Below are 24145 nucleotides of genomic sequence, written 5' to 3'. Positions count from 1 at the left end.
TAATGATCAACAGTAGAGAGTCCAGCCCTAACTACACTGGTCTTTTGTGGTTCCCTTTGTTTAGAACAAGCAGAACCTGATCTTGTGCTCGTTGCTGAGACAGTAGTTTGCAATATTCTGGGAAGCAGGCAAAACATGGCCGTCCCCTGTGGTGCCTGGGTGGCAGATCCTGATGATGTATTTATTAAAACTTCTCTCTCTCTACATGCTTTTGTTTCACAAATAGATTTTTGAATTGAAGCCTTTGCTTTCTTTAAAAGTTGCAAGACAAAAAAGCAGCCAGAAATAAAGGAAAGTGTTCCCAATAAATATTCAGTCAGTGTTTTCCTACATACAAATGAAACCAAAACAATGTGAGAACTGATGGAAAAATCTTTGACAATTTGAAAGACAGTTCTCCAGGCTCCAGTGGAATGCTGGTGCTTTCTGCAGGAAGCTCAAGCACACACCTGCTGACCCCACCAAAGCATCTCTAAGGTATGTTGGCATCCTGGTCAGAGACCACACTGAAATGCAGGGACAGACCTGGATTCCAGGAAGCTAGATTGAGGAACAAAATCTTTAGCAGCTTAAAGACTGGCAGATCATTGCTCTTCTGCAGGTTTGAAGAGTTCAGCTGCTGGAGAGAGTCCCCAGAATGACTGCTCCATTGCCTCTCTGGAGAATTGTTCAGGCTCTTGGAAATCTTTTTTTTTCTGCTTAGATGTAGCCCAGTGAAGTCTCCCTAGTTGAAATGCACATACTTCCCCTATGGCAAGCTACATGCTGTGGTGGTATTTTCACCCCAAGAACTTATGACTTTTGCACATGGAGTTCAGTGCTGTTACAACAATATTGGCACTGCTTGGTTAAAATCTGTTTCCCTTTGTATCTGCTGGAGTCTGGCACACTTTAAAGACAGGAGGGTAAGCAATACTTTTTAAATAGATGCTTTGGGAATTCATTAGCTTGTTTCTTTGACGAATACTTCCCAAAACCTGAACTGCTGCCAATAGAGTAGCTTAAGTAAATGCTGAGAGTAGAGCTCATACAACTACTTCTTCTTAATAATTTGTTTAAAAATTTATATGTGACTCTGTACACATGGTAAAAAGTATTTGTGCTATTTGTAGCAAGAGGATATCTCCACCTAAATAAAGCTGTGACCAAAGATAATACTATGAAAATCAACACATCTTTCTCTTTATCATTATATTATTTGACTTTACATATTGTATTTTTTACATTAATTTTGACAGCCAATTTTAACTTATAATAGAGGCAGCTATTATGTTGTGATTCTAGAAGACTTCAATATACAGATTATAACGTTTATCAATCTAAGATGTTTATTTCTTCATATACCTACTTACCTATACTGTAGCACATCAAGATATGTTCTGCTCTTGCTAACAACATTGTTTTAAAATAAAAACATTGGTTTTAAAGAAAAATGAATGAAAACAAAACTAGCCTGTACGCAAAAGACTTCCAGTAAGTTCAGCCCCATGCAAATGTCTCTTTCTTTCTAGCCTTCATTCCACATAAACAATCCAATCCAGTATAATGTAGTATTTTTGGCCACAACCAAAGTTTTGGGTTTTACTTGTTTTGTTTTTTCAAATAACAACAGTGTTTTGATGCAACTGAAAATTTTTTTGATGACTTCCTCCTTATGTTATTACCCGGCCTAGAGAACTTCTACCACACTAAAGAGGCTCTGAGTTCACCAGTAATAAAATATGGAGAGTCTCAACAAAATTTCACATTGGAAGGTGCTCTCTAACTGTGGTGACAGCTCCAAATTCCAGGCAATGAAGGCAAAGGTGAGAGGATGTCAGGACTGGGAGAACTTGTACTTGATGGTCCAAACCAACAAGGTATTACATCATGGTCTTCCTCTTTTTCTATACCCTTTCAGACCTCTCAATTTCTTTTTATATCCTTGATGCAGTTTCAGCAGAAGGGAACACCATCATTTTATAAAGCAGGGATGTGGGTTTGAATTGAGTTTGAATTTGAGTTTGAATTGAATTTGTGTCTTCCAGTCCTCAATTCTCTAATCATTGGACTGCCAGCCCTTGCTTCTGGCAATTAATATGGAATAAACCAAGTCCTCTTCAAGTCTTTCATCTAATTCTATAGGTGTCTTCTAAACAATTTTTTTGGATTCTTTATTCAGAAAGGGTGGACAGGATATATTCCTGCTAAATCCTTATTTGGGTACCTATCCTCCTGATAAGGAATAGCCCTCATGTACCAACCTGATGACTAATGCAAGTCACTTTGTCTGAGGTGTCACATTTTCTCCATGTGTTGAACAGAGAGCCAAGATATTTAGTTTCAGGTTTTGGATACCAGTCAGGCAGTTAAGATAAGAATGTTGCAGCACACATCACCATTAATATGTCGAGCATATATTTCCATTTTTAGGCATCTAAAAAGAAGCAGGATCAGTGCACATTTGGAAACATTGAAATAATGAGTATTTAACAGAGGAGCCAAAATATGACTTTGGGTACCAAGAGAGCACCATTATGCAGTGGTGCTTCTCTTGCTTTTCAACTTTTTCTGATTAAAACTAGATTTTTCTCCCTTCTAACTATTAAAATTCATGTGATCAAGAGTGCCAAATTCACATACCTGGGACTGTCAAAATTTCAAGAGAGAAACAATACAATTATATTCAGAAACATTAAAAGGAAAACACAATAAACTTCAAACTTCGTGGGAACCCTACACACTCTCTGTGATTTTGTACATTGCTCCCTCCCCTAGCTCTCCCAGGAGATTTGTATCATTATGAGAAATTTTCAGTACAGGATGAAACAGTAGCTAAGAATGCACTGAGTTCCAAATCCCACAATGTTATAAGTTCCAAAGAGATTGGAGACTGAAGGTTGTTACAAATCAGACAGAAGATACAGATTCATCACTTAGAAATGCATTTTCAAAACAGATGTTTTACAAGTCAGCTCTAAGTCCTACCCTAAAAAGTACCCATCCATGCAAAGAATATTGGGCTAGGTCCCCTTGGGTATCCCTTAGATGACTCAGAAATATGACTACAAAAAAGGGGACATAATGAAGCCCCATCAGAACACAACGTAACTTAACCATGTGAGGTTGTTTCTGTTTTGAATGAATGAGGCTATTATTTGCCTGATCAGCAAATCTGAATCCAAAAGTCAGTTACTAGGCAGTAACTGACTTTTCATATTTACAGCCAGACTTTGAAGTTAATCCAAAAAAGTATGTGATTCTTCTTGGCCTTTGCATAATGTCTGTGTCTATCTTTGTTGGCTGGTTTGGAAATTTGTGCTGCTTTATTTTTTCAAACATGTCTAATCACTGCACGTCATTTAACTGTTATTTGTTATGGGAGTTTGGGTTTTAAGGTTACAGGTTACAACTGTCAAGAGACAAAAGGGTCAGCTGTTGTCGGTTAAACTAAGTGGAAGAGGAAGGAGTCACTCAATGCATGACAAGTCTTTTGTGGCAACAAAATACACATTTGCCCATATAACTTCGATGAAAAACATTAATTATTTCATACTAGCATAAGTCAATCACTTCCAATAAAATCCTTCTCAGGTTTGCATTAGCATATCTATGAGAAGAAACAACATCCTGACACTGTGTTCTCTGCTTTAATGAGCACAAACAATTTCTTCTGCAAATCATCATGTCTTCATTTAGATTATAACACAGTTGAGGAATGTTGTATGTTACCATTATTCTGATTTCTTTGGCATATGAAAACTTTTACATTAACTTTTACATGAAACACAATGCTTCTCTAGAGACTTTTATCCTAAGTTTCTTTACAAAAGCATGACAGTGGGTTCAGTCTGGCCCTTGGACAATCCTTCCTGGTTCACAATCATCTCATCCTGATTATTTTAACTGCATTTTAATCCTCAGTTTGAATCTGCAGATTTCAGCCTAGTTAACAATGGTTGCAGACTTACTAAGAGCAGATTATACCCTTTTTAGGAAAATAATTATGTTCTACAGTCTTTTATGGGGATGGTTGTGTAACTGTTAATTTTAAAAGGGGCTGTGAAAAAGGGATCTGTTTTGAGATGAGTTGAAGGAAGACAACCAGACCCTAGGACACTATTTATTGTCTCCAAGTTTGCATGTGAAATAGGGATCACATTGTTCTGGCAGCTAATTAGACATAAATGGGATGATGCAACAATTCTCTGGGAACTACCTTTTCCTACTTAGGAAAAAATTCTGTTGCTTTGAGTGGAGTTTTTCTGATTCTTAATAAGACTTACAAATTACTATTCAAAGGACACTGAAATGTTTACAGAGAAAAGGTAAAATCACAGCCCATAAAAAGTCTTGTTTGATAGCAAGGGTATGCAAAGCCAGTAGAGTAATCTGGTAGGAGTATTTCCCACAAGGTCTTTCCATGCAGTGCAGATGGCTCACCCTTGTCCCTGCCCACAAGCTGGTGTAAAAATCCATCTCTGCCTTGAGTTCACTGAGTGAAGGGAGGTGCAGGCAAAGAAAGCAGGATTTATTAAGGAGCAAGAAGAAGCTAAAGGGACAGCAGCACTGGCATTGCCTGGCAAGTTTGCACAAGGTCCAGCTTTGACCCTTCTCCCCATCCAGATCAGACAGAGAGATGTTTCAAATTAGCTGGATAATGCATCCTCTGAAGATACCTGTCTGTCTTGTCACTGTCTACAGAGATAGCAACCAGCTTTGTCATCTTTCAAATTCCTAAAATTTCATAAAATGAGTTCCACTGCTCTTGCATTAAACGTGCCACTGAATTTCATTGCAGTTATATTTGTTCTGAACCTAAGTCAGGCTAACTAAGGTTACATCCCAGAAAAAGATTCTGTTTTCACAAAGCGTTAACAAAAAAAAGAGGAGATTTTGTATCTTCTATTGCTAGTTTATTTCAATTGTTACACATCTTTTGTCACAGCCAAAAACTCAGAGAAACTGTTTCTCATTAATTTTTTTAAACTTTAATCTCTTACAGATATTTCTTGGTATATACAAACTAAACGTAGGAAAATACTAATGAGGCTAATTTCCACTGAAATAGCTGTAAATAGCCTAGAAATTTCATCTGAAGATCTGTGCACAGGATTTTTTCACAAGATCTTCTTTTTGGTCCTTACAGAGTTAATTATATTTCACCAGAAGAATGATGAAGAGAAAGACTTGACTGGATCTGGAATACATCAGGCTCAGTTCCCAGTAAGGAAGGTAGCTAAGGGAGCTTTATCTTCTGCTTGGTGAAGAAAAAGGTGAAGAAAAAGATGAAGATCCTCTGTGTTATTGCTTGCCCACTGCAGTGCTCAAAATTGTCACACATTATTTCAGTCAAGGATAATATCTCTGCCTCTCTGACTGTCTCTGTGTGTTAGGAACAGAGAACCAGAGCAGTGAAGTTCTTAAAAGGGACTACCCTGTGTGAGCTTGTCCAGCAGTCTCTTAATGGAATTGGAAAAAAAAATGGAATCAAATACCCATTCTATTTCCCAATAGAAATGTTTCTTCTATAGCTGTAGAGATGCTTACATACTGGTGCTTTCTGTCCTTTGCCAAAGCTTGCACCAAACGATGTCCATGCCAATTCCCAGATTTGAAAGGACAAAGAGACTTCCAAGCTGTCATACTTTTAGGGTTAAAATTTGAACCAGACCTTGCCCTTCTTTTGCACTAGCAGATGACTCACTCAGCAAACCTAAATGAGGTACATCCAGTCTAGAGTATCTAGACATATCTAACATTTTAAAAATATGCTTCCTCTTAAAAGCATTTCATTTCTATTAATGGAACTGAAGAAAGGATATGAAAGTTTATTGGGGTTGACTGCTCATAGAAAGAAAATGCACTGACAAATCAGGAATTAGTTCACTCAGTATCTGAAAGGATGTCCTTTGCTACTGAGCAAGACAGAAATCTTTTTTCTTCAAGCAAGTCCAGATAGTGGGGACAGAACTTAAGTGCTCTTCAGTAATAGTGGTCCTATAACAGCTTTTGGGGAAGAAACACAGAATGTGACCTGTCCTCATAACAGATAGGTAGAAAAACCTTTCAAGTCATCCTTTCAAGTAACCACTGCCATAGTCCATACACCGAGAGAGCAATGACCTCCCAAAAGTTTGCACCCATTATGGATTTGGTTAGCTACTGTGCTGGCATTCAAATTTCTGGAAATATTATCCTATCTGCCCTCATTTCTTCAGGAAAGCAAGTGAGGATGAATTTCTTTTGTCCACTTTTATATTTGAGGGAAAGGAGAAATTAACTTCAAAGGCATGAGGAGCTTAATTTAAAGCTGTAAACTGAAGATCCTCAATTCTTCTTTTTCTAGGGTAAGAGGTCCCCTGAATATAAAGAATTCTTCTCCCACAGCAATAGGGAACAAAGGAAGGTTCTTGCATTCCAGATAGAAATACTGAGGAATTCTAAATTCCTTGGGAAAGAGGCCAATAATAAATCAGCTTGATCAAGACAGGAGATGCAGGTATTTCTTAAAAACAGCAAATGGAATTATAAATTTCACCGTGTATTCTCCAGTGTTAAAGGCATGACAATTGCACAGTAAATACAGACACACAGCCAGCTGTGAGGTAACAGCTCACAGTAAAATCCCTCTGCCTTACAAAATCATAGAATAATTTGGGTTGGAAGAGATCTTTAAAAGTCATCTGCCATAAGCCTGGAAGTCTTCAATTAGTCCAAGCTGCTCAGAGTCTAATCTGACCTTGAATGTTTCCAGGGACAAAGCATCTGCCACCTCTCTGGGCAACTTTTTCCAGCATTTCACCATCCTCATTTTGAAACACTTCTTTCTTGCATCTAATCTAAACAGATCCTCTTTTAGTTGAAAACCATTACCCCTTGTCCTACTTCAACATGCCCTGCTAAAAGATTTCTTCCTCTCTTTCTCAGAAGACTCCTTTAGGTACTGGAATGTGCCAAAATCTCTCCCTGTAGCCTTCTCTTCTCTAGGCTGAACAACCCCATCTCTCTCAGCCTTTCCTCACAGAAGTGTTTTATTCTTCCAGTCATCTTTGTGGCCCTCCTCTGCACTCACTCCAACAGGTCCCTTTATGCAGTGTGAATAGAATCCTGAGAGCAGAAGTTGGAAATGCAAGAATTTGCAAAGAGAAGTTTTATTTTTTTCCACCGTTCACTCTGTCCCTTCTTTTAGTAGTAAGACAGATTGCCACTACATGAGTGTCATGCATTATATGAGCTTGATGCATACTACTCTCCCCTAGATTAATAAAATAAATAACAATGAATTTTTAAGCTGGACATAGTGTACATGATACACTGTTTGGCTCCAAGAAAAACCTTCCACTGGGAAAGAGATTATAAATGCAGAACATTTGGGACAGTCCTAGAAAACAGAAGCAAAATGAGGAAAGGTATTTAAAAGTAATCCTGGAATCTTCAAGTAGGATTCAGGACATAAATTTGAGAAGGAGTGATAGGAAGAAAAAGAAAAGTAAGCAGCATCCAAAAAACCTGGACATGAACCAGTGAGATGTTATCTTCAAAGAAAGTGGTAGCAAAAAGTATTTACATTTGCCCCATTTAATTTAATAATTTTTATTTTTAAATATCTGCTCAAATAAAAAATATTTTTATATGTGTATAGAAACAAATGTTTGTGTGCATTACCTCCAGGAATGTTTGTGCCCAGAGCCGGGACCTGATTTTTAGTGCTGCACTCTTTCCTCTTTCCAGCTGTCCCACAGTGCATGAAATTAAGACACACTTCACATTTGTACAGTTCTGAGAAAAAAATAAAGGGAAGTCATACTTATGCTTTGAAAACAAAATAATTTTCAACTGCTATAAATAAGCAAAAACAAATGAACTTTTCCTTAAAGAGCTAAATAGTCTGAAATCAGTAATTTCATCTAATATACATGAGACACCCTATGAGTCATTGTGATAACTCTAAATCAAGGAGCAGCTTCTTTTTGAATCACCTATGAATACAAACACCTACCTATAGTAAAGAAAATAAAAGTAATAATCTTCAACAGTGTCTGCTCTGAAGAACTCTTAAAATGTCCAGGCACTTACCAATACTTTGAAACATGTGCTTCTTCCTCACCTATCAATCATTTTATGATTCAACACTTTTTTTTCTGTTCTTTATGCATTAAGTGGTTATTTGTATTGCTAAATGTTTCCCCCTTTTTAACTCTCCTTGTTTTCCCACAGATATTTACATCATAGCAGCCAGAACATTTGCTGAGATTCACTAGTTGCTTTACTTGAAACTTCTTGTCCATGAAACATTCCTGATGAGCAGCGATTCTGGCTCATGCACAAGGCTGAAGGCAAAAGCCAAGCATTGCAACTCAAAACTATATACTCCTGAAGTCTGCCAGAAGAATGTCACACTAAAGGTTAAAAGCTGACTGGAAGCCACTGAAGGGAATGAGCAGAGTCTCATGGGGTAACCACAGGAATTATGTGGTTGTTTAGGGCATAAAAAGTAAAAATGATCTCATAAAAAATGATTAAATGTTTGTGGAAAAAATAAAAAAAATTGTATATACAAATGGGTTTTATCTGAAAAGTTTTGTTTGACTCAGGGGAAGGCTGAGGTTTTAATTGATTACTATTTTTATAACAAAGCAGAGAATCCCTCCCATGACAGAAGGCCTTATGACCTCAAAAGCAAAGCTAAGTTTTCAAAAGTAAGTATATTCCCTAGTGAGAGCGAGAATGCACTACCAATACTCAATCTTCAGGAAATGAGATGATGATGCATGGAACAAATCTGAAAACACCCTTAAGGAATCCTGTATCTTTATAGACAGCTTTCCTCACAAATCTCTGTCTTATTGGAGGATAAGCAGAAGCTGTATGCCTATTTGCTGCTTTCTATATCTGACTGAAAATGAAACTGTAAACCCTGGAATTTGCAGCTATAAACTTTTTTTTTTTTTAAATGAATATTTTAAAGTATCTGTTTATTTGGCTTTAAACATCCTCCAAACAGATTTATTTATTTTGCAGGAAGGAGAAGACTTGTTTTCATTAATCATGGTGGTCAAAAACACACATTAGCAAAACAAATCATTAGTATGCATAAAAGTCTACTTTTGGCTGACATTTTAGGACCTGAATACATATTTCTGTTTTTCTTAGCAATGCATTTAGACTGTAGTGATTTTCAGAACAACATAACATTTGAACTAATGGAAAAGAAACCAAATATTTAATCAATAGTATAAATAAAATAAGAGCTTCTCAGAACATTTTGTCTCTCTGTGAAGATGCTTTGATGAAAATTAAAATAACTTTAAATTTCTTAAAAAATTACAATTTTTAATGAAGAACTATCTTTGGCCAATCAGTCTTTTCCAGAGCAACACCATTTTCCGTGTGTACTTCCAATGTGTCAAATTAAATAAGAAATTATGCATCAGCAGTCACTAATGCTGATTGGGACACCTTCTAACTGAAACAATGACATTGCTTTTCTGTGCTCACCCTGGAAAAGTCTTTCTATATATCCAGTGGTAATCACTGCACCCAATCCTATCCTAATTTGTGCTGATCAAAAGCATATTCTACTAGAAGAACGCTCATCAAAGTTCCAATTTCATATTACTGCGTACCCCACTAAATATGTTTGATCCCTCTACATCAAGCAGCTGAAAATTCTCTGCTTCATATTTTAAGTTGCAAAAACAGTGCATGCTTCAGAACTTTGTTAAGCACTTCCAGTTGCTGCAGTCGTTTTTATGTTGGCAGCCTATGATGGTCACTCCGAAAGATGACTGAAAATTAAAATATCACTGAAGAATGGATTAAGTGTTCTGTGATATTGACTGGCATGTCTTTGAAAGTCCTGCATTTTTCCTTCAGACCCAGTGGAATAGGATTCTTCCTAGGGTATTGGGTTGATGAAAGTAAGTATTGCTTAAAATGGGTTAAACTGTGATTTTTTTCTTAATAACATTACAGTTTTCATTACATTCAGATTCTATTCTTCCTGTTTTAAAAATTGCCAAATCAACTTTCAGAAGCAATAATTATACTCTTAGTCCAGAACACTTAAGTTTGTGGGGTTTTTTGCTTCCAAATTCTATTGAGGTCAAGGAATTCAAGCATGAGATTGCAGTAAACAGCTTAATAAGAGACTGGACAGCATGAAAGAAACTCTGCCCAAGGTTCATAAAGATAGATGGAAAGCACTGACTGTGAATCCCTTGACTGATTTCAAGGTCACCGTGTTCACACATTGCCTTTAGACAAAGGCAGGAGACACGTACAGGGCTGAAGTATGCTAAGGATGGCACTTTGAATGCAGGAGTGGAAAAAACTTCTGAAAATACAGCCAAGTCCAAATACTCAGGTACCAAACTGTCTAATCAGAACTATATTCATAGGAGAGACAGCATTGCTATTGCTCCAGCATTTTCTGAATTGTTAAAAATACAGTGACCTGTCCAAGTTGCCTTGCCTGTGGTATTGTAGTCTCACCTTTCCCAGCACAGTCCCAGTATACAGCTTTTAGATAGCTCACCAATATTTTTGCAGAGTTTTTCCTGTGAGGTTCTGCCACTGCGACATCCCTTCTCCTGATGTAATGAGAAATTGTGGAATTATATAAAAAAGCAGCAAGTTCAGGAGTGTCTTCTGGAACAGCAAACTGCAAAGAGAGAAATGGGAATGGTAATGACATACACATACAACTATTCTAACAGATTTGTTCCTGTCTCAGCGGTCTTGAATTTTGGATTAATGCTGTTTTTTCAATTGAACAGCGCAATCATGAGAATACTTTATCTTCAACTAGGAGCATGATGAGTAATAGCACAGCAAAATATTGCCCAGTTATAGGAATTACAGTAGCCAACATTTTTCTCCATTTTTTACTGGTGTAAATTTTTTTGCTTTACTTAATTTTGTTAGACCCTTGGGGGCAAATTCTGATATATATAACAGAATAAATTCAGAGTTTTTGCACAGTAGTTTGGTCATTAGTTCAGATCAGAATCTGCCTAATAAAATAAAATGATTTTACCACTTTTCGAAAAAAAAGGAAGTCTGACTTCAAACAACAAAATTTTTGATTATATAAAAAATATGTTACAGATTTGTTTTGGTAACAGCTCAACTTTGTATAATACAACAGCTTCTTCATTTTAAATCTCACATTAAAATGTATTCTCTTCAGCTTTGTATTTGCAGATTTTTGGCAGTTTGTCTTTAATTCCTTGTCTTTAATACTGGGCATTTATGGCTTCTTTTATGAAGCCTCAAATAACTCCTGGAGCCAACTGCTACAGTAGGAATGATAAATTTTAATTCATGACAATCTGATCATGGCAAATCACAATAAAATATACATGGAAGTTTATAGTAAGAGCTCAACAGGAATTCAATTAAACTTAGCCAAAGCTATTCCTTAAGGACATCAGATTATAAAGCACTACATCAGATCCTTCTTGTCAGTTCCTTTAACCTCCGAACACAAAATATCTTAAACAAATTCCAAAAGAAAATATTTGTAATTGTAATAATGTTGTTAAGTGTAATATGCTTGTAATTGTAGTAAATGTTAAAAGAGAATAGCTATAAACACACAAAACCTTCCACACACTAGTACTGCATAATACTAGATTGGAAAATTGGTGTAATATATCTGATTAAAATTATAGTGCTATGAATTGAACATAAACATTTGACATTATCTGAGATCTTCAGTCAAAAGCATCCTACAAAGTGAAAGATACTGTAATTCATTAGCTAGTGAAAACCCATGAAAAAAAAAGAATCATCTTTTTTTTTCCTTTTTTCTGTTGCTTCATGAGGTTAGCATTGTCTATTTGCAATAAGGGAATCGTAAGTAGCTAGTAAATGTCTCCCTCTCAGTGTGGTAATGTGCAAATTATCCTTCCAGAATTCTTTCACCAGCATATAGACTTCTTTAATGATGACAAATTTAAAAAACCCACAACATACTAATGTGCCTGCAAAGAAGCCCTCAATATATGATCACAATGGATACATATGTAGATCCCTTTGAGTAACAGAGGATTTTCATATTTACATTTTTCTTTTTTCATAGATCCTAGAGTGTTAGCATCTCAGTGAATTGTTACAGCAAAGGTTCGAAAACAGCCCTCTGTGGATAAGAGAAACACATGTGTCTCCTGCAACCACTTAAAAGCAGAATTTGTCCAGTGGCCCAGATGTCCAGGTTAAAGATATTATTTTATCCTTCTTGAGCTGGTCACATAGAATTGCTCAACTGTATAATCTGTCTTTGTTCCTATTTAATATACCATGTATTTGGCACACTATCTTAGAGGACCATTCCCTCCCTTTAACTAGAGTGGACTGTCTCAGTTTCCCCACCATGGAAAACTGTACTGCCTTCTTCTCCTGAGCATTATTACTTTGAGCAGGTTCCAGACCTCTCCAGTTTCCCACTTCTCGTTTCAATACTATGTTTCACTTTTCTCGTTTTCTAGCCAGGCTGCATTGTCTAACTCCATCAGAAATGTTCTGGAAGAGGACTTTTTTATACAAAGATTATACACATTGTTTTATGTTACATACATTATATTATATTCTACTTCATTATACATATTTTAATATTATATGCATATCTATAATACAATATCTATTACATGTTATATAATATATAATATAAATATATTATATTACTAGAGTATACACAAAATTACACAAGAGGGGCTGGTGGCCATTCAAGAGCAATGCATAGGATGGTATTTCTTTGTCCCAAGACCAAGCCCTGAAGTAGTAACAGTTTTGCAGCATGAGGAGACAGTGCCTCTGGAAAGGGTTAGCTCCTGCCCCTCATGTTGGTGGATGTACCTTATACATGTGGTGGATTTTTGCTGTTATTTCAATGCTTCCCTGACAGATGTCTCACTCGTGGTACTGCACTGCTCAGCTATTGAGAATGTGCCATGTGTGTCTGTATATTCTACCACAGTGGTATTTATAGGTACAGGTTTCTTAAAAATGCTTTTTTCCATCAGTCTGGGAGAAAAAAATGACTCATCAGGAATTTGTCTCAAGCCAGAAGGCAATCTAACTGCGCCCTCTTCTCATCACAGCTGCCTTTAGGAAGAGTAAGAAGCAAGTAAGAATGGGGCATGCATACACAATACTCTCCTAATAACTTTCAGCTTCCAAATGTTTTCAGATCAGGGACTTCCTTATCTATATGAAGTTTGTGTCCATTTGCTAATCTTCACTGGACTTCTCTTTTGGGAATTTGTTTACTTTCCTCTTAGAATCATGTAAACTTTTAACCCTGACTACTTCCCTTTGGCCACAAATTCCAGACACCTGAGACCTGCCACCATGAACCACCACTTCCTTTTGCTTGTTTTGATTCTGGCTCTCCAGGCTTCATTAGATAGATGTTCCATGCCTGTGCAGGAAGAGGCAGACAACAGTCAATCCACACCCACGCTCTTCCTGCCACTACTCATTTTGAGGATCATATTTGTGCTTAGTCACCTATTTTCCAGACTGAAGTGTCCTGAGTTCTGAGTGTCCTTAGTTTACTGAGTTCTGAGTTCTGCATTGGAATTCATTCCATATCTTTGATAAGTACTTTTGCTCCTTTTTACACCTTTTTCGAGATCCATAGTTTTATTATCCTTTCATACCCCTCACTCTCTTCATAGAAAGATAAGCTACAGAAAAGTTCCTAAACAAAAGGCTCCCCATGTGTGCAGAGGTGTGACTTATCCTTGTGGACTAGACAACAAAGCTCAGATAAAACTTTTTTACAAGACAAGAAATTCAGCAGTGGGGAGGAATATACTGCTTTGATTGAAACAGAACAATCTGAGTAATTTCAAAGGGGAAATACTTCAGTGCCCTAAGAGCGGTAAGTTCGGATATCCAAGAGAAGTCAGGCATTTAATGCCCTTAGCCTTATTTGGAAATTTGAGCTAAGCATCACATTGTTTATACAAAACTTTAAGAAGCCTATCTCTGTGTCCTCTTGCCATCTGAAGCAATAGATAAGCATGACATATTTGAAACAGATTTGTGTATTCATACTGTTTAATGCTTTGAAAAACTGAAACAAGGAAAGGATATTTAATTTCTTGCAATAACAACTGTGCATCTAAAGCCATATTCTGCCACAATAGATAGATCATTATTACAGGAAAATTTCTCACAATCTTCACAAGAATTAAATCTTTTTAATGTAACAGATGCAATCATTATCAAGTAGGAGAAGAAAGAGCAAATTTCTTTAAAAAATAAATTAATAAAAAAAAATATACATTGCCTGAAAATGTCAGTAAGAACTGGCAGTATTCTACCCAGCTTCTTAATTCTACCTTAAACAGAACACAGTGGCTAGGGTGGGAGAATGCTGAACTGCTTTTCACATGCTTGCTGTGATCTGTGATCTGATCAGTGACTTTGAGAAGCTAGGCTTGCAATTACAAATGCAGCACCTTAGCTTCTTCCTCCTCACCACTTTTGAAAAAGAGGTGAAAAATTAGGTAGAAAAGATATGCAGAAAAAATTCCCTGTCTCAAATTTTGCTGTGCTTTGGGTATAAACTGGACAGACATTTTCTGTCTTCTGTTTCCTCCACAGAAAAAACTACATTTGCTTTTTCTTTCTCTAAAGAACTAAATAAAAGGGTGGAATTCCAACGTCTCTTCTCCTGGGTGAAACAAAAACTCTACCATACTGTATTTGGTAGACATTAATTTTTCTTTATCTTTTTTAAGTATATATTGTAGGTCTGTCTGTCCAACCTAAAGACTTGACTTGTGATTCCTTAAGTTATGAACACTCCTCATCATTAGAAAGTTGTCTCCCCTTTCATCTAACATACCGAACTCAAACCCATTCTGGTATACAAAAAACACAGAGCATTTTTAGCACCTGGAATGCAGCTCTCACTGAAAGATGTTTAACAGGCTACTGCTTAAACTTGAGAAGTGTTGTTGTTTACTCCAGATATGTCTGGAATCAGTCATGCTTAATAAATTGGATACCTTGTTTTTGATGGGATAATTTGTAGAGCTGTGTTTTGCTTAATCTTCTGCCTTTGAGCCAAACCAAGCTCTTTTGAGGGGATCTGCCATCACAAACATAGATCTTACAACAGGAAATTGTCCAAGCAGCCAGGGATCAGGTTAGGAAAGCTAAAGCCCTAAGAGAATTAAATGCAGCCAAGGATGTTAAAAACAATATGAAAAACTTCTATGGATACTCAAAGGCAGGTGAAGGAAAATAGAAGTTATCTCCAGAAGGAAATAGGAGACCTGGTTACCCAGGAGGTGCTCAATGACTTTCTTGCCTCAGTCTTCACTGGCAAATGCTCCAGGCACACTTCCCAAATCACAGAAGGGACAATGAAGAACTGCCTGCTCTGAATCTGAAGGTGCACTTGTCCATGAGACTTGATGAGATACACCCATGGGATCTGAGGGAACTGGCAAATGAACCAACTAAGCCACTATCCATACCTGAAAAGTTGTGGCAGTCAGGTGAAGTTCTCACTGACTGGAAAAGGGGAAACATAACCTCCATTTTTAAAAAAGGTAAAAAAGGAAAACCTGCAGAACTACAGACCAGTCAGTCTCACTTCTGTGCCCAACCCAGTCATGGGTCAGATCTTCCTGGAAACTATGCTAAGGCACATGGAAAATGAGGAGGCGATTTGTGACAGCCAATATGGCTTCACTAAAGGCAAACTGTTCCTGACAGATTTGGTGGCCTTCTATGGTGAGGTCACAGTGTTGCTGGATAAGGACAACTGTTATCATCTACTTGCACCTAGACAAAACATCTGCCACAGTCCCAGGTGGTATTCTGGTCTCTGTGCTGGAAAGACATGGATCTGACAGAGCACTCAGGGGATAATGAATGGGCTGTGTCTCATGGAATTGTGGTCAGTGTCTTAATGTCCAGTTGGAGACCAGTGACACGTGGTGTTCCTCAGTGGTGGTATTGAGATAGGGCCCTTTTTAACATCTCTGTTGGTAGCATCGACAGTGGGATTGAGCACACCCTTCTCCTCATATAAAGAGTACAGAAACCAAATATGTACCAAGCAACACAACATAGAAATGTTATAGACTATCTATATCTTGCTTCTTAACCAGGAAAATTATCTTGGACTGTTAAAAATGCCAAAGAAAGTTCCATTCATTGTGAAGTATAGGCAAAAAACCCAATCAAAATGCAGAAAGGGACGGAAATAAAGCACTTACCTTTATTTGCATTGTATTAATAGGAGAGCTTGTTTGACAGTGCAATGGTCCATGTGTCTGAATGTGAAGAATATAAAGAAGAAATTCCTCTCTACTGGACACAGGCCAACCAACATGGAGAACTGTATTGTTGATGGCACTTGGTCCTATATTGTGCAGCTGTTGAAGCAACATGATCAGTACTTTCTAAGGCAGTAAAAACAACAAAAAACATTGCAACCAACACTCAAGTATTTTCAAATTCTTAGTGGACACAGCCTTAGAGTATTTAGGGAAGATTATTACAGATTATTAATATCACTTTACTGATGGAGAATCAGCGGAAGTTAGACCATCTCCACATTAGTCACAAAGCCAATGGCAAATCTGAGAGAACAGTCTTTTCTGTCTGAGTGTGTATTCAAGAAATCCATTACCTTTTCCATTTTTTCTTACATATGAAGGGTTGAAATTATCTAAAAAAATATAAAAAAATCCAAACCCAAAACACACTAGCAAACAAACCCCACAGAAATATGAACAATGCACTTTAACAGATCATACTTGAAAATAGTAGCCAAAACTTCAGAATACAAAAGAATTACATTCCAGGGCACAAGAATAGAAGGTAGAGCAGAACTTAAACTAGCTTCTTTGGTTAAGAACTATATTTTCAACATTCTCAATCTAGATTTTCTCAAAAGAAGGGACCAGTTTGCCTAAATTAATATCACAGGACATTTTTTTTTTTTCTGGGGAAAATGAGCAAAGATAGAAATAATAAAAGTTTAGAAACATAGGCTATTAAAATAGTTTCCTTATATCAGTTTACAGTTTGAAAATAACTGATGACAACAGGAGTCTGGACATGTGTTGCCACTGGGCTTGGATAGTTAAAAAGCTGAACACCATGGGCCTTTACACAAAGTTCCTAGAGATATGAGAACCTCTTTTTTTTAAATATGCAGGATTCTTGTGACTTGCAACCTTTGGTTGCAACTAAATAAAAAACCCTTTCAATCTTATATCTTCTGGGAGATTGCTTGGTCTTTTGTATGCTTTGCTGATATAAACCATGTAAGTGGTTTCCTTAGTAACTGTAAGTAGTCACTGTAATTCTTTTAATATATTTGAAGTCACAAATACAGTTTCACAAACAATCCAAATGCTTGAGACAGGATGATTTGAAGTATTTTTCAGTTTAGAGAAATGTGTTAATATGGGGAATTCACAAATGATAATTTGTATTTTACAGTTGTATTCACTATACTTTACTATATCATGCAAATGGTAATCTTACACTGCTGATTAAATTCAGTTGTTTATATTTTCTTGAGTGCTAGTTTGTGAATTATAACCATATGTGAAGCCCCCTGTTTTACCCTCCAGAATAAAGGCCATCCATCAGATTCTAAGGATGGCTTCTATTCCATGTAGTTCACTCAATGTTGTTTTTCTAAGCTGAACTCTTTTAATTGATGAATCATCCATAGGAAAAAAACAACAAAAATACAAGGTAAAAATATGTGTACTTCAAATATTAAGAGTTTTTTTCAACAGAGTATTTCCTGAGGTAATAATTACATGTATGTCTACATTATTTTAATCAGTAAGCTAAATGTCAAAGAAAGCATTTTTTCCAGTGCACAGCATGTACAGCTTCTAATGAGAAGATACTTGACATTGATTATAAGGAATTTTTAAGTACTGTTTTTAATTCTTGTCAAACACCCATAATGTTTATAAATCCCTTAAATATTTAAGACAGACTCCTAGCATAAACTAATATCCCCTCCACTCACATGAACAGATAATGGGGCTGTGAATTCCCAGATTAAATTTTGGTTGTGTGCTAAAGTCAGAGTATTTACATTTGTGGCTTTATCTAGCTACAGATAAAGACAATAAAGCAAATTCACCAGTAATTCAGTGAGGGCAGTGTGAGGTTCTGTGGCAACACACATAATTTTTACCTCATAGATGTGTTCTACTAAAGGACCAACTTCTTCTTCTTTTGTAGGTTCATCTTTGGGCTCCCAGTTGTGAAGAGGCAAAATAATTGTTGGGGGGTGAGACACTCTGTAATAAACAAAACAGGTTAAAACAGTAACTGTTACCAATGACTGATTGCAGTAGTTTTAGAACAAAATGATAACCAGTGTAAAAACCTGAGCCCTCAAAGGCTTGTTGTTTGGCACATTAATTAGACTTAGGTGAAGTGAATGCTACAATGCCTCCATGACATACTACCCAATCCTTGCAAATGACTGAGGGTGCACAATTAGTGTCATACCTTCTGTGATGGACTGTGCTGACAGTCCAGGGTGTAGCTCTGTTTGGAGAGAGGAATCCAATCTGTTGGGCATTTTTATCATTCTCACTGATAAGATAACTGAATACATTATCCACAAAAGTAGAATAAATAAATGTATTTTTCTATTTCCATTTAAAGCCTATGGGTGTTTAATTTGATGTGTCTTTCTTCCCTAGAATATGTTTTTTGATATTAACTGTTCTGATTGTCAATTTCTGTAACATCTGTTATTTTTCCTTTAAAAAACCTTGCAAAGTAGCCTATCTTATCTTACAGATGGGAAACACAGGTATTGTGACTTCCATAAAGTCATGATGGAAATTGGTGTACTGAGAAACAGAATTCAGGACTAGACTCTAAAAGAGTGCTCCAGGATTTCCAGCTGCTTTGCGAACAAAGTGGCAGTTAAAGCATTCCCTGGAATACTGTTGCAACTTGCAACATATAAATAAAACATAAACAAAGAAAACTGTGACTTTTTTTACATCCTTCCAGCTGCTTTTTTATTTTTCATTTTCTTCTCTATCTGACCTTAAGAAAGTAGTCTTCTGTTAATATTTTTATTTGAATCACAAACATTTTATTTCCCATAAAAACTGGAATTTCATTGTACCGGTCCCATTCAGATACCAACTAAACCTCACTCAGGTGTTCCAAGTTGGGAAATCAGATCCCAATAATTTTTTTAGCATGATAGGTCAGTTCTGCCACAGACATCTGTCACATACAAGTACTGCATGTAGCTCTTGGTGCTAAAATGGTATTACCCTTTCTTTGCCAGGGTCAGTTCTCACTCAGTTTTGCTGGTTTATGGAGTCTTTAGCTGAAAGAAAACCCGTAACATTTCAGTGTTGGTTCTGCCAAAGCTGGAGTTTTGCTAACAGAAAACTGTTAAAAAACAATCATTAATTTTTTTAGAGTGTAAAATATGAATGCCATAATGGACTTTTAGGCACTGATGTTAAACACTTTGCAGTAGCCCTGCTGTAGATTGCCTCTTGAAGAAAAGATTGCATGGTTTTGTTGCAAATGCTGAAAAAATGTTATTGGAAGGAACAAACTGTTCGTGATTACAGCTCATATGTCATATACAATGAATGAAAAAGCAGCGAGAAATCCCAGGGAACAGCTTAATGCCATCCAGCTGAAGCACAACTCTTTGTGAAATTTGGTGTATTTGGGAGTATTATGCTAGCTCTTAATACTCCTCAGACTTCAAAATACCAGCAGTTTGTACCATCAAGTATGCCAAAAGATAAATTCACAAGCCAACCTTAATAATAAAAGAAACTCAACGTATTAATTAAAAAGTAATTTCTGATTATGTACTTAGCCTAAGTTTCACAAATCATCATTTTTCCAGTTTGAATTTTAATTATTGATTGCTGTTGGAGAATAGGAACTTCAGAGTGTTGTTACAAAAGCCAATACAGATAGACCCTTAATCTACCACAAAAAAACTGCAAATCAGAAACTGCACAGAGACAAAAAAAAGAAGACATGTGCCTTCAAAACTCATTGTTTTGTATTGCACTGCCAGGGAAGTATTCTTATCCATGGAATTACAAAATGCAAAGTATAAATTTAGACATTAAATTAAAATTATTTTAGCATATATAAGAACATTTATTTTAACAGAATTTACAGTTATTTTGAGGACTTCTGCTATTGAAATGAAAGTAGCAAAATTGGGTCAAATGAGAAACAAATCCACTCTTTTCATTATTTTATTTTGCATTTAATTGAGAATATTTTTAATATTTGAATGATTTATTAGACAAGGATTTTTCCTAGACTTTTAGGTGATAATTATCATGAAAAAGGAGTACTGAAAAATAAAATAAACAAAGTACGGCCCACAGAAAAGACCTATATGGAGATAAACAATAAAAATTCTGCCAGCTCCAAATCCTCTCAATCCAAATTAGTTCCTTCCTGAATTCCTCTGGTGCTTTTACAGCAGTGGGAGATAACAATTACAATATTAATACTTCCACATTTTTATAGACAAAGAAAGGTAAGTAGAATAATCAAATCTTAGTTATCAAAACAACTGCTTATTGAACTATCTAAGGAGTGTAATTAATTTTCTTTTAAAGACGCTATTGAAGAAGATTTCTTCCTTTCTCATAGAAGAAGTATTTGCATGGTTCCACTGTGCATCTGCATGTATGCATATGCACGATTTCATAAATACTTACTTTTCCTCAGTAAAATGTGTGATGCATTTAGTTATACTCCATGCAATTCTCGGAAGAGAAGCAAAGAAACTAATGCAAGGTATTTTCCAGTCCAAATGTGGACAGAGTCTTTCTTTTATTTTTATCTAGGAAATAGTGAGCAATTCCCTTGGAACTGCATGTTTTAGCATATCTGAGTAATTAGCAAAATCTGTCAACCAAGCAGTTGAGAATGCTATAGCTAATAAGGAAACTAAAATACTTAAGAGGAAAGAAACTGGATGTCATTCAATTAAGTAATTCCTCTGTATTTAATAATCTGTTTCTCAGAACTGCAGGCAGCAATTCAAGCAACTTTTTCCACTTATCACCAAGCCTGTAAGAACTGAGGATTTTGTGGTCATTTTTTGGTCTATCTATTTACACTTTACAGAATATTTCATTGAAAGGAACACACTATGGCACAGAAAAAGCCTGAGGAAGACAAAGTTTCCAAGGAGTCTGCAAAGAACAAAAAGTTTGTAAGACTTTTTTATTAAAGTGAGGAGAGACTTCACAAAAAACCAATAGAATCCACAGCAGTGGAAGCAAGCTTTACTGGGAAGTCCTGTGTATGTAACCACAACTGTTCCAGTCCTAAACTCCAGACAGTCCTTAGCCCAGGTGTTCACCCATGGCAACACATCTGTAGCCCATTAAATAACACCTTTGATTTCTTTTTCCTCAACCTCTACTTCTGTATTACACCTTTTGTATTTTTCTCCTCTCTTTCTCCTCCAGCTCATTTCCTTAGATCACCACTACCTACAGAAAATGAAGTAATGGTCTCACTTCTGATCTTATTAAACGTGTTGTATTTCAAGAAATACAACAGAAATAAAATCTCCTTTTCAGAAATAAAATAATTAACATATATCCATACAGTTGCTGACTGCCAGCTTTTTTTTCCTGCCTGACTAGTTTTAGGGTCTTCTTAACCTGGAATACACTTACAAAATATGATGAAAAATCCTTTTAAAATCTCTGAGATTTAGACTGAATATTAGACCAGATTAGAGCAGACAGATTGTATATTAGAGCAGAAAACATGCTCTCTGTGATCTGAAAATTTATTTGACTTATTGCTAGCACTAGGTAGTCATATTGTCTTGGAAGTGACGACAATAAATACATTTTTATAAATTAAAAAAACATAAACAAACATATATTTTTTATTTGTTTACATCTAAGGCATCCCCTTGAGGTGCATCACATAAGAGATCTCTACCCCTCTTGCAACAGTCAAGCCTCATGGCCTGCCTGTGGAAGTGAATCTGGGCCTTGTGTCTCCTGTTCAACCCTTGCAGAGCTGATAACGGCTAAGGGTATTTTTGTGCTGTAGTTTCATAAAAGGCGATGTAGGAAATCTAATATCCCAGACAAAAAGCATGGGGGGAAATTATTTGCTTTAAAAATCCTCCTGACTTCCTCCAGGATGCCAGTATAGGAGTCTAGTTCCAAGATTTTACAGGGCACTCTAATATTCTTATAAAATCTTATAATCATTTAGGTTGGAAGAAAACTTAAAGATCACGGAGTCCCACCATAAAACTAGTACTGTCAAGTTCTCTATAAAATCATGTCCCTCACTGCCAGATTTACATGTCTTTTCAGTATCTCCCAGGACAGTCATTGCACCACTATCCTGAGCAGCCTCTTCCAGTGCTTGACAACTCCTGTGAAGTTTAAGTTTAGATATTAAGATTTTCTTAATATCTAAACGGAACCTCCCTGGCTGCCACTAGAAGCCATTTCATCTTGTCCTGTCACTTGTAATCTGACAGAGGAGACTGATTCCCACCACACTATAACCTCCTTTCATTTATTTGTAGAGAGCAATAATGTCTGCTCTGAGCCTCCTTTTTTCCAGGCTGAACATCTCCAGCTCCCTCAGCTGCTCCAGGCCCTTCACCAGCTTTGTTGCTCTTTGCTGGACTTGCTCCAGTACCTCAATGTCCTTCTTGTAGTGAGGGGCGCAAAAATGATCCCATTATTCAAGGTATGGCCTCACCAGTACCAAGTACAGAGGGCTGATCAATGCCTGCTGGCCACACAGTGTCTGATACAAGCCAGGATGCCATTGGCCTTCTTGGCCACACAGGCACAGGGCTGGCTCATGTTCAGTGGAAATTATCACCTAATTGCATTTTACAATTTCCAAAACTAAGCTATGAAAACAGAGATAGAAATGATCATCTTTGATTATATACTGTGCTTATTTAATTTTGGTATACTTCGTGTCAGTGAACACTTTATCATAACTCATTTCTTACTCATTCCTTTCTCTTAAGTCCTCACTCTGCTCTCTATTAGTACATGCCTGGCCATAATGTGTTTCACATTTCCAGCCATAAAAGCAGCAGATTCTGTGTGGTATCCAGCATTAAGTGTCCAAGTGGTTGCACAAGAAGACCCACACATATGAACAGGCATTTTATATTAGTAACATCCATGTACAATCTGAATGCCCAAATAAAATTTTGGCTCTAACTGGTATTACTACAATGTGAGATTCTTTAGGTTGATGTCTTTGCAGACACTCAATAAGTCTCTCCAGCCTACAAGGTTTTCAGGGGTGAGACCCAGGTGTCCTAGATGAATAAGGCCAAAAAGATTGACTTTGTGGGATTATCATATGCAGAAACATCATGTAAAAAAGTAGTTATCATAATGAGTTGAAATAGCTGAATACTTACCCTCTGATCTGTACTTGAGCCACAGCACTGATGTTGATATGGAGGTTCACTAAGTTGCTAGTGGGATTTATCTTGTTAGAACTGGAAAAAATATGTACAAGTATTAACAAAGGTTTTATATCAGAAGTCTAGATTATCATATCACTCAATACACAAGGTCCACTGGGCATATTACAAAATGGGATTCCTAGTGGCACTCTTCAGTCTTGTAGGACACTAGTATTTAAGTTGGATATTATTTGAGCTCATCACATATTTAATAATATCTTCAAGTCAAGCTTCCTTTAATGAATCCTGTGATGATGAATAAGATCATACAAATTTATTTGGCTCAGAATGTCTTGTACAACTTAGCTATCTGTATAGATAAAACTATCTTAATAGAATAGAAGTTTGTTTGACCCATTGGAGGAAGGCAGTGTCAATGAACAAGACAGGCTTTGTTAGAATAAAATTTATTTTTATGACTCTCCAAACTTGTGACTTTTGCATGACTGAGTCTTGGGGGAAAAAGAACCAAGATCAACTGTTTCTTTCGTTGTCTTATTTTCTTCCCTCCCCTATCCAGAGTGTTTACAATTTTAAAACCACTTAGTAGTGAAAACAGATCTCTGTGTTAAAAATCTAGGGCTCTCACTCATCTTATTGTCTTTTCTGATTGCAAATCCTTAGTAATAAAGGTAGTTTATCTTACTTCAAAAGGCCACTCCA

General features: G+C 36.5%; 1 protein-coding gene across 1 annotated transcript in view; it reads right to left on the bottom strand.

The window, feature by feature from the left end:
• The window catches only part of ITGA8 (integrin subunit alpha 8), a 111169-nt gene that overhangs the window by 17583 nt on the left and 69441 nt on the right, over positions 1 to 24145 (bottom strand). Inside the window, exons 23-27 of the mRNA XM_030264613.4 lie at positions 23435 to 23515; positions 18179 to 18284; positions 16227 to 16385; positions 10520 to 10645; positions 7648 to 7761 (exon numbers count right to left, since the gene is read on the bottom strand). Of these exons, the coding sequence (XP_030120473.4) occupies positions 7648 to 7761; positions 10520 to 10645; positions 16227 to 16385; positions 18179 to 18284; positions 23435 to 23515 (586 nt within the window). The remainder of the gene's footprint in view (positions 1 to 7647; positions 7762 to 10519; positions 10646 to 16226; positions 16386 to 18178; positions 18285 to 23434; positions 23516 to 24145) is intronic.

This window comes from Taeniopygia guttata, chromosome 2 (assembly GCF_048771995.1).
Source record: "Taeniopygia guttata chromosome 2, bTaeGut7.mat, whole genome shotgun sequence".
Taxonomy (NCBI): domain Eukaryota; kingdom Metazoa; phylum Chordata; class Aves; order Passeriformes; family Estrildidae; genus Taeniopygia; species Taeniopygia guttata.
This window is presented reverse-complemented; position numbering and strand designations above follow the sequence as displayed.